Genomic DNA, 11,832 nt, shown 5'->3' with positions numbered 1-11,832 from the left:
TTTAGATTGTTTTACCAAATAAAATTTAAAAAAATGCTATTTTGAGAAACTTGATTGCCTTTCATGGAAGAAAGCACTTTGAACCTAGCACTGGTTATATTAAATTATCACATTCAATTAGAAATTTCTGGATGTCAATAAAAAAACAAAAAAACAAACCAAACAAAAAAAAACAACAACACAAAAAAACATTTTGTTGTAAATATATCTCAATAAATCCTACTTCACTATAACAAGGCAAATAAGCTGAACATTAACTAAACACACACATGAGACAAATATATATTGAGATCTATTGGGATCTTAATCAGATGTGTCAAAAGATAACCCTGTAGCCAATTTACAACAACACGCCACATATTTATTTGTTCTGGGATAGAAGTGTTATTGAGAGAAATATATGGACACACACATAGACTCATACTTAATTGCGGTATTTTATTAAGGTTGGACATAAAGGTCAGGACAGTTTTGGTACAGAAAATCTATCCAATTCCCTCTGCGTATGAACATCCAGGGGCATACACAGAGATAAAAAGTACATGATCTGGGATTCTTTCTCTTTCCAGAGCAAGTTTCAGAAACACAAAATATGATTTTTAATACAAACTGTTCATAATTAATCAAAAGATTCCATCTACTGCTCTGTTAAAATGGTAATTTTCCCAAAATACGTCAAGAGTTCCAGCCATAATCACAGTCATCATCACAGGAAAGTGGTCAACGATCCTAGTTGTAGAACTGAAAATAAATCTACATGTGTGAGCACTGAATATACATTCTGAGCAAAGGGATGTTTTAGTAAAAAAATGCAGAGAAATAAGATCGTGCTAAAACCATGACCCAGGCATTTAAAAAAAAAAAAAAAAATAAAATAAAAAAAATGTATTGATATATGTTGTCCAAATTAGACTTTAAACAGAAAAACTATATATTTTTCGTGTTTGAAAAAACGAAACCCAGGCATCCTGACTTAACACCGTCTTTCCTTGCTAGGGGTAAGGTTACCAGGGGTATTGCAAAAATAGTGTTTAGGATCTAGTCAAACTGGATTAGTTCACAAATTCTCATCTTCACGTAAAAACTGGAAGACAGATGAGAAGTCCTTCTGTGAATAGCCCTTGGCACACATCATTCTGTATATTTGATGAGCGACGGAACCCAATGGGGTTGGAGTTTTGGTGTTGGTAGCAGAGTCTTGTGCTAACCCAAGGTCCTAAAAAAAGATTTGAGGATTATTTTATTTAAAGTATGGAAACCATAAAAAAGAAACATGTAAAACGTACTTGTATGCTTTTTTTTTTTTTTAGAATTCAATCCAAAAATAGCATGTAATAATAAAAATAATAAAGTATTTAACCAGGAAAGGTACATTTAGATTACTCTAGTTTTCAAGTATAGCAGGAATATACCGTATATACTAGAGTATAAGCAGAGGCCCCTAATTTTACCCCAAAAAACTGAGAAAACTTATTGACTCGAGTATAAGACTAGGGTGGGAAATGAAGCAGCTGCTGGTAAATTTCTAAATAAAATTAGAGCCTAAAAAAATTATATTAATTGAATATTTATTTACAGTGTGTATATAATGAATGCAGTGTGTATGAGTGCAGTGTGTGTGTGCATGAGTGCAGTGTGTGTGTGCATGAGTGCAGTGTGTGTGTGCATGAGTGCAGTGTGTGTGTGCGCATGAGTGCAGTGTGTGTGTGCATGAGTGCAGTGTGTGTGTGCATGAGTGCAGTGTGTGTGTGTGTGCATGAGTGCAGTGTGTGTGTGTGTGCATGAGTGCAGTGTGTGTGTGTGTGCATGAGTGCAGTGTGTGTGTGTGCATGAGTGCAGTGTGTGTGTGTGTGCATGAGTGCAGTGTGTGTGTGTGCATGAGTGCAGTGTGTGTGTGTGCATGAGTGCAGTGTGTGTGTGTGCATGAGTGCAGTGTGTGTGTGTATGAGTGCAGTGTGTGTGTGTGTATGTGTATGAGTGCAGTGTGTGTGTGTGTATGAGTGCAGTGTGTGTGTGTGTATGAGTGCAGTGTGTGTGTGTGTATGAGTGCAGTGTGTGTGTGTGTATGAGTGCAGTGTGTGTGTGTATGAGTGCAGTGTGTGTGTGTGTGTATGAGTGCAGTGTGTGTGTGTATGAGTGCAGTGTGTGTGTGTGTGTGTGTATGAATGCAGTGTGTGTGTGTGTAATGCAGAGTGTGATGCAGAGCCTTGGTGGGGGTGGGCATTTTTATTTTTTAATTATTATTTTAATATTTTTTGTTTCATTACTTTTTTTATTATTATTATATTATTTTTTATTTTATTATTTTTATTTTATTATTTTTTTATTTTTATTTTTTTTATTATTATTAATATATATATATATATAAATGTTTTTGTCCCCGCGGCTCTCGCGAGATTTACACTGGGAGCTGACAGAAGAGCTGAACGGACCGGCGGAGGAGGAGAGAGCTGACAGGAGCTGCAGGAAAGGTAAGTAACATCTCTCTGCAGCCCCCACAGCCCTCATTGTCTGTATTATGGCAATGCAAATTGCCATAATACAGACTGACTCGAGTATAAGCCGAGTTGGGGTTTTTCAGCACAAAAAATGTGCTGAAAAACTCGGCTTATACTCGAGTATATACGGTAACTTAAATTAACCATACCACCTACACATTTCTGTGGTATAAAAGAGGGTTAAGGAAGTAAACAATAAGGAATTGTGGTATACTGAAAAGAAACGGCACATTTTAGGCCAAATTAGCTGAACTGGAAAAATTCCCTAGATGTGCAATTTTAGCCTCATTAATAGCCTTGCGCAATTCTCCAGAAATTCCCATTCAAAAGGAAACCACATGCATCAAATCAACTTTAGCTTAATGAAGCAGTTTTGGTGTATAGTTCATGCCCCTGCAGTCTCACTTCTCAATTCTCTGCCACTTAGGAATTAAACTTTGTTTATACAGCCCCAGTCACACCTCTCCGCATGTGACTTGCACAGCCTCCCTAAACACTTCCTGTAAAGAGGCATCTAATGTTTAAACTTCCTTTATGCTCATTCTGTTTAATGTAGTATTTCTTATCACCTGCTTGGTTAAAATAGTCTTCTAGACCTTGCAGGAGCCTCATGCGTGTGATTAACGTTAAACAATGACAGAGCAAGTTAAAGCAAATTAATATCGGATTTAAAATGAAACTTTTTTCCACGCAGGATGTAAGAGAGTCACAGCCAGGGGATGTGTGGTTAGGGCTGCATAAACAGAACCAAAAGTGATGGAACCCCTAAATGGCAGAGAACTGATCAGTGAGAGTGCAGGGGTATGATCTATACACCAAAATTGCTTCATTAAGCTAAAGCTGATTTGGTGCCTGCAGTGTGCCTAATAGTGAATAAAACCCAAATAGTTTAAATAACTATGAACTATTTCTGAGATACAGAAATAGTACTTCAGGCTTTGTGTATTTTTGAAAGTTTTATTAATTTAAATTATTTGTTAATGTCCACCATGCATTATATATTTACATACTAGTAGATTGGTCATTATGTTAATGTAATTGATTTCTGGTATGTTTTTAGTCAGTAAAAATAGTATTGAACATATAAATGCATTAAAAAAAAAAGTTGATTCTCTATAAAAGGCAACGTTAAACTTAGCTAAAAAATTGTGTAACTGAAGATCAGTGTCAGGTTGGTGTCAAGAGTTAAAGGAGTTTATATATTGAAGTACGTGGCAGGTGTACTTTAAGAGCGGGTAAAAGTTAAACATGCCTATGTTACTTATTTTTGCTTTTTTTTTTATTACTCCAGGAAGTCCGCACATTATAGTAAACAGGAGGTTCCATTAGTATAGTTCACCTGTGCATTCCTGGACAATTAGCATAGGTTCAATTCGCAACTGAATTCTAATTGGCTAAATAGGAACAATGAATATACCTAAACACAAATATGCCGTTTATTTCCCTGCGTCTGCATCTACTACCACCTGCCTTAAGTAAAATGCAGGGCTTATTGAAGTAGTAAAACCCTTACTGGTCAACACATATAAATCTACCCATATTAGGTCATTGAATGCACAATGTACTGTTGTAAATACCATCCATGGACCACTTAATACTAATGGTCCTTTTCTTGTTGGAAAGGTCTTAAACGTTGGCTCAGGCTCTTTTTATATTTTAATGACCCATTCTTTCGTCTCTTATCTATCCCGTTTTAGTGAATACCGTATCAAGGGGGTTCTAGGTCCACAGAAGATCTCCACTGACCATTCCAATATGGATATAAAATTCATAAAACTCAAGGTGGCAATAAATATTGAAATTGCAGATCCTGTTTACAATTTGCAAAGCAGCCTACCTTAGCCATGAGAGTTGTCCCAAATCCTCCTTGATAATTATTTGCAGAGGGTACGCCTTCCATAACCCCTGGAACAGGGTTATATGTATCACTTGACCAACACCGACCAGAGCTCATGTTTAAAATTTTGGCCAAGAGCTTTGGGTCAAGCCCTAATCTATAAAGGGTCAAGGAGAACATATTAATCTCAAGAAAGTATGTAGATATGGATGACTTGTTTTACACATGAGAAACACACTGTCATTTTTCACTCTTTATTAGGTGTCTAAAAATTGTAGAGTATTGATATGGAAGATAGAGGAACCAATGGAGATTAAAACGCATAAATCTATCATTTGTGTTATTAAAGCTGCCTTATTTACAACATCCATGGATTCATTCAGCCACAGCTGTTACACGCATATCGTCCTATTTTCAGGAATATGTTTGATATTCTATCATCACTTATTATGGTTGCACCCAAGAATCATACTGCACAAACAAACATTAAAAGAATAAAACTAACTAATATTTATATTGTAAGCCTGCAAGTAGAGGAAAAAAAATAAAATAAAATAAAATAAACATACTCCAGATTAACTGGTTATTTCTCAGTCTCTGAATATTAGCAAACTAAAGCCCAATGGCAAAATAGCCAAAATGGAAACAAACATTCTTCAACTGCGCGATTGAGTTTAGTGAATAACCCTGTTAGTGAATCCATTGAAAAAATTATATAAAACTGCTAATGAATAGTTTAAAAGCCAATATGTATCCATATTCAGTCCCAGAAAAAAAAAAAAAAAAAAAAAATATATGTTTTATGAAGGTTCCCCAGAAATATTGCTCTAGAGTAGTATAGGAATGGCAATATTCAGCATTACACAGAAGCCTCAAACATATGATTCAGACGCAACATTCTATCATACAGTTCACATACGTGCTTCTTATTAAATCTTCATTATACACGGCTGCTCATGAAGCGGTCTACATGGAGATGTGACATATGTTCTTTTTCTATTCACAGACATGCACCATCGTTCTGGGTCAACTGCTGATAAGGTTGCTGATCCTAATAAAACAATGCTTGTCCAAGCAGAAACATCATTTGTTCTACCACTAGGCTTATGGCATTAACGGATGTCCATCATCGGCGTGCACAGCAAAATAAAAATTAGGGTGTGCACCCAGAAAGAGATTATTAAAAATACATTAAGCATTTTGTACAATATACAAATGATTTGCACTAGGAACCAGTAGTATATAGATAAAACCCATTTGGATTTTCTTCCAAAACATTACAATCTTATCCAAACACACAGGAGTGCCCACAGAGACCTTAACCAGAAAGGTCGAACAATCCTAGGGTGTTCCTAGACACACAAAGAACACTCCAACAATGCACATTAGCTTATAGATTCAAGGATAAAACCAAACAACCTGGAATTGGTCTTTCAAGCTATAGTACAATGAACTATTAACTGGTCAATATCAATCTACACTAAACAAAATGCTTAAAGGAATTGTATTAATTTTACTTAAACGCTATATATTTTAAAAATATATGTAGGTGAGGTCTGAAACACAAAATTAAAACGTAGAGATCCACACCACTATATTCACTGCTACGATGGAACTGTGCAGCCTCCATCTTAGCACATTGTGAAACTTTGTTAAAAACTATGCCCCTTTCCTTCAAGGAACATATCATGTGGAGGTGGAGAAACACACTATGGGAGTAGTTTATCAAAGTGTCCCATTAGTTACCATGGTGATTGCACCACGGTTAGAACTTAAGACCAATTTTAAAAACCAAACACTGCTGCCCTGTAGTATGTAGAGGTAATGTGCTTTTGTTAGTAAAACAGGTAATAAATTATGTATTGATCCTGCATATACTATACTTATTACAGGTCAACACTTACATGTGTCCAGGAAAGCATAGTGTATATAGCCACTCTACCCAGAACACCACCTGGTTTTGTCTTCATATATCTCCTTCGCTGTGTATCTTTGAGCGTGATCTCTCAAATGGATGCTAAGTTCTCATGAATGTGGTACTATATTTTGGCTGAGGGACTGCAGCCAGTCACAGATTACCGAAATTTAGAGAATTTACAAAACAAATGGACAAATGGGCAACTACATTTTTAATTAATCTCTGTAATATATTAAAATAGAGGAACACTATAGTGTCAGGAATACAAACGTGTATTCCTGACACTATAGTCCTGAAGTGGATTTTTTGGTGCTCGGCCTCTACTATTGTGTCTCACCGATGCTGGCTCAGGCTCCTTGGCTTAGATCATCAATCTTGAAGATCTCAGCCAATCCAATGCTTTCAAATACAAAAGCATTGGGAGGCAATTGTGCATGTGCGGCAAAACTCCACGCTGCACCAAATCAGCATCTCCTCATTGAGATTCACTGAATCAATGCATCTCTATGTTCTCTATGTGTTACATAGGTGCTGCACAAAACACAGGACTGAAATAGAAAGCACCTCGAGGCAGTCTTAGTGACTGCCACTAGAGGTGTTCGTAGGCAGCAATGTAAACACTGCCTTTTTTTTGCATTTGTGTAATTTATTATCATTGTACTGCAGTTAATTCATGCCCAGATTGTTCCTCTAACTTAATTAGCTTTAATTTTACATGAATATATGGACTGTTGCACAAACTATTACCTGGATAACTGTTTAATATCCAGTCCTGGCAGAACTGTGATGGTGGGGGTGGAGCCAGTAGTGTTAAAAATTAAGTCATGCATTACTTTACATACAATATCTCCCCATATTCCCCTCCCCCCTTATTTTGGCATGGGGTGAGCACACACACAGAAAGTGAGCCCTGGCAGCCAACAATTTCAGTTTAATGATGGGTGCTGTATGGAGAAGGTGGGGAAATAATTATTAACCATTTTCTTTCTATTGACTATTGATTGTTACACTAATTCACAACTACTACACTGCCCTGAAGATGTGCCTCCAGGAAATCAGTGCTCTTACTGATAAATGAAGGTGATCTTGTGCTATATGAATGCTGTCAGGTAAACGGAAGGACCTTTACAATAGTGTGTGACGGGTCAGATATTTACTTTATTTCCCTCCTCTCTCGATTTAGCCCATGCACTTTGCTTATATCTTTCCACCCTGTCTCCACCAACTCTTAAATCCTCTAAAAACAAGATCTCACGACAAACATTTAAATCTTACTCCCACCTTCTCTTTCGGTCTATTCTTCTGCTCCTAGCAGCTGGTGAGGTCTCTCCCTCCACTGCAAACCTACCATGTACTAACACCAAGAAACACACCAATCTTATATCTCATGTTACTCTCCCTTTAAGTGCTACTTTCACACTGCCCTCTGGAATGCATGCTCTGTGTGCAAGGTTACTTAATCAACTGCAGTCCATGACTTCTTTATCTCTCGTTCACTAGACTTACTAGCTTTAACTGAAACATGGTTCTTTCCCTTTTACACTGCTACTTCTTTCTCCTTTAGTGGTCTTCACTTTGCTCACAACCCAAAACATTTTGACAGTAAATGGTGGTGGTCTAGGGTTTCTGCGTTCACATCACTGCTCCTTAAAAACTCTACCCATCCCCCCCTTACTCTCGATTTCTTGTTTTGAAACTCATTCAATTTGCCTTTTCAAACCAATCTCTGCAAACATTGCCATTATTTATCACGCACCCCCCACCCCCTCCTCCAGTTCCCCTCTTTTTTTTTCTTTGACCACTTTGCTGCCTGGCTCCCCTACTTCTTTTTCTGGAATATTCCAACCTTAATTCTTTGGACTTTAACATTTACATTAACCCATCCTTGACCCAGGTAATCTAAAAACGTATTTCAATTACTTCCTCCCTTGGACTAACGCAGTGGACTAAATCTCCCACGCATGTAGCCATCAATACCCTTGGTCTCATTTTGTCAGATGCATGCTTAATCTATAAGGTCCATAACATTTCATGCCCTCTCTCAGACCACCACATTGTACCATTTGCTCAAGAGTCCCCTCATCCACCACTCTCAGCCTAAACCCCCTCAACTCAGGAGGAACCCAAAATCTATTGACCTCCAACAGCTTTTCAGCTGATGTACATTCTCAACGTTCTCCCAGATCTTCTTCTTAGGTCCTTCACTGACTATTTCCTCATATAACACTACCCTCACCACTGCCTTAGACGCTTCAAACATACACCTCGAGAAGGACGCACCTCCAACACGAAGTCAAAACACTACCTGTAGAGATGCATCCGTTCAGCTGAACGCTGCTGGAGGAAATCTTGCACCTTGTCAGACTTTCTCCATTATAAATTCATCTTATGTTCTTACAGTTCTCATTAGCTCATGCTCCTGCAATCCCATGCATCTCTTTGATACCTTTAACTCTTTTTTGCCCTGTGTGGCCACCCACCAAAACTAACCTTGCAGCTGATATCTTTACAGACAAGATTGAACTGTTGAGGAAATAATTATCCCCCTTTTGCTCCTTGAACTCTCAATCCTACTTGGACCGTGCCTTTAGCAACCTTCAGACCTTCTCTCCAGTTACTGAACAAGAGGTGCCCGCGCTTCTCCTTTATGCTCGTCCCACCACCATTCCCATTTGAACCTATCCTGTCTCACTTTATCAAATCTATTTTCCTTTGGCTTGTGCCTTCCTTAACGCATATCTTCAACTGCTCTCTTTCTTCTGGCGTTGTCCCTTAAACATGCTACTGTAGTACAAGTCTTAAAAAAACATCTCTTGGCCCATCTTACCCTTCTATCGTCCCATATCAATGCTCCCTTTTTCCCTTTGGAAAGTATTGTCTTTACCAGTTGGCTTGCTTCCTTATTTTCAAAACACTCCTCGACCCTCTTCAATCTGGCTTCCACCCCTCTACTCTACTGAGACCGCTCTGATTAATGTTACAAATTATTTAAATTGCAACTAAATCAAAAGACCTCTACTCTATATGATTTCTTCTAGACCTCTCTGCTGCCTTTACACTGTTGATCATGTTCTCCTTCCCTAAACGCTTCAATCACTTGGTCTCTGTAACCCTGTCCTCTCATGGGTTTCATCCTCTCTCTCCCAACATTCATTCAGTTTCTCCTTTTCTAATAATACCTCCTCCCCTCTTCCTGTCTCTATTAGAGACTCCCAAGGCACTGTTCGGTTTTCTCTTTCTGCTGCCTCTCTTGGCAAACGTATTACTTAGTTTGGATTACGCTAACACCTGTACGCAAATGACACTCAGATATATTTCTCCTCCTCAGCCATCCTACAACGTGTCACCGCTTGCCTTCCCCCTCCCCCTTCTTTGATTGGATGTAGTCCAGCTTTCTGAAAATCAATCTCTTTAACACCGAGCTGCTGGTCTTTCCTCCTCATAATACTGATCCTCCTCTTTCAGTCTCCCAAGTTGATGGTACCCGCATGAGCCTATCCTTGCAAGCTCGCTGTCTTGGTGTTTTGACTCTGGCCTCACCTTTGAGCCACATGTCCAGTCTGTTGCCAAAACCGGTCGATTCCACCTTAAAAACATTTCCTGCGTCAGCCCCTTTCTTACGCAAAATGCTACTAAGGAGCTTGTTCATGCTGTAGTAATTTCTCGCATTGATTATTGTAATTCCCTCCTAATTAGTCTTCCCAGAAGCCGTACTGCCCTGTTATAGTCTGCAATAAATGCTGCCACCAGGTTGATTTTCCTAGTCAGTCCGTACATTGGCTTCCTATATTCAGTAGGAGTCAATTCAAAATACTAACCCTTACCTAAAAAACACTTACCGTATATACTCTAGTATAAGCCGACCCGAATATAAGCCGAGGCCCCTAATTTTTTCCCAAAAAACTGGGAAAACTTATTGACTCGAGTATAAGACTAGGGTGGGAAATGCAGCAGCTACTGGTAAATTTCTAAATAAAATTAGATCCTAAAAAAAATATATTAATTGAATATTTATTTACAGTGTGTGTATAATGAATGCAGTGTGTGCGTATGAGTGCAGCGTGTGTGTGTATGAGTGCAGTGTGTGTGTGTATGAATGCAGTGTATGAATGCAGTGTGTGCAGGGCCGGTGCAAGGATATTTGCCGCCCCCCCCATATGTCCTGACCTCCCCTCCTCCTCCCTCAGTGGTCCTTACCTCCCCACCCCCGTGTTCCTTCACCCCCCTCCCCCAGTGGTCCTGACTCACCCCTCCCCTAGTGGTCCTTACCCTCCCCTCCCCTAGTGGTCCTTACTTCCCCCTCCCCTCCCCTAGTGGTCCTTACTTCCCCCTCCCCTCCCATAGTGGTCCTTATCCCCCCCCCTCCCTCCCTCCCTCCCATAGTGGTCCTTATTCCCCCCCCCTCCCTCCCTCCCATAGTGGTCCTTATCCCCCCCCCCTCCCTCCCTCCCATAGTGGTCCTTATCCCCCCCCCCCCTCCCTCCCTCCCATAGTGGTCCTTATCCCCCCCTCCCTCCCATCCATAGTGGTCCTTACCCTCCCCTCCCCTAGTGGTCCTTACTTCCCCCTCCCCTCCCGGTCCTTATCCACCCCCTCCCTCCCATAGTGGTCCTTATCCCCCCCTCCCTCCCATAGTGGTCCTTATCCCCCCCTCCCTCCCTCCCATAGTGGTCCTTATCCCCCCCCTCCCTCCCTCCCATAGTGGTCCTTATCCCCCCCTCCCTCCCTCCCATAGTGGTCCTTATCCCCCCCTCCCTCCCTCCCATAGTGGTCCTTATCCCCCCCTCCCTCCCTCCCATAGTGGTCCTTATCCCCCCCTCCCTCCCTCCCATAGTGGTCCTTATCCCCCCCTCCCTCCCTCCCATAGTGGTCCTTATCCCCCCCTCCCTCCCTCCCATAGTGGTCCTTATCCCCCCCTCCCTCCCTCCCATAGTGGTCCTTATCCCCCCCCTCCCTCCCTCCCATAGTGGTCCTTATCCCCCCCCTCCCTCCCTCCCATAGTGGTCCTTATCCCCCCTCCCTCCCATAGTGGTCCTTATCCCCCCCTCCCTCCCATAGTGTTCCTTTTCTCCCCCCCTCCCTCCCATAGTGTTCCTTTTCTCCCCCCCTCCCTCCCATAGTGTTCCTTTTCTCCCCCCCTCCCTCCCATAGTGTTCCTTTTCTCCCCCCCTCCCTCCCATAGTGTTCCTTTTCTCCCCCCCTCCCTCCCATAGTGTTCCTTTTCTCCCCCCCTCCCTCCCATAGTGTTCCTTATCCCCCCCCTCCCTCCCATAGTGGTCCTTATCCCCCCCCTCCCTCCCATAGTGGTCCTTATCCCCCCCTCCCTCCCATAGTGGTCCTTATCCCCCCCCTCCCTCCCATAGTGGTCCTTATCCCCCCCCTCCCTCCCATAGCGGTCCTTATCCCCCCCCCTCCCTCCCATAGCGGTCCTTATCCCACCCCCCCTCCCACAGTGGTCCTTATACCCCCTTTTTTATTATTATTTTTTTTATTATTATTATTATTATTTTTATTATTATTTCTTATTTTATTTATATATTTTTTTTTTTCGTCCCCCCTCCCTGCTTGATACATGGCAG

The 11,832-nt window shown here is 41.0% G+C and overlaps 1 protein-coding gene across 1 annotated transcript in view; it reads right to left on the bottom strand.

The window, feature by feature from the left end:
* Positions 1-424: 424 nt before the first annotated feature.
* Positions 425-11,832, bottom strand: part of HIBADH (3-hydroxyisobutyrate dehydrogenase) — a 117,616-nt gene continuing 106,208 nt past the window's right edge. Inside the window, exons 7-8 of the mRNA XM_063452338.1 lie at positions 4,336-4,492; positions 425-1,216 (exon numbers count right to left, since the gene is read on the bottom strand). Coding sequence (XP_063308408.1) covers positions 1,058-1,216; positions 4,336-4,492 — 316 coding nt within the window. The 3' untranslated portion in view covers positions 425-1,057. The remainder of the gene's footprint in view (positions 1,217-4,335; positions 4,493-11,832) is intronic.

This window comes from Pelobates fuscus, chromosome 4, assembly GCF_036172605.1.
Source record: "Pelobates fuscus isolate aPelFus1 chromosome 4, aPelFus1.pri, whole genome shotgun sequence".
In the NCBI taxonomy this organism is placed as follows: Eukaryota; Metazoa; Chordata; class Amphibia; order Anura; family Pelobatidae; genus Pelobates; species Pelobates fuscus.
Note: the sequence above shows the minus strand (reverse complement) of the source record. Positions and strands in the feature narration are given on the sequence as shown.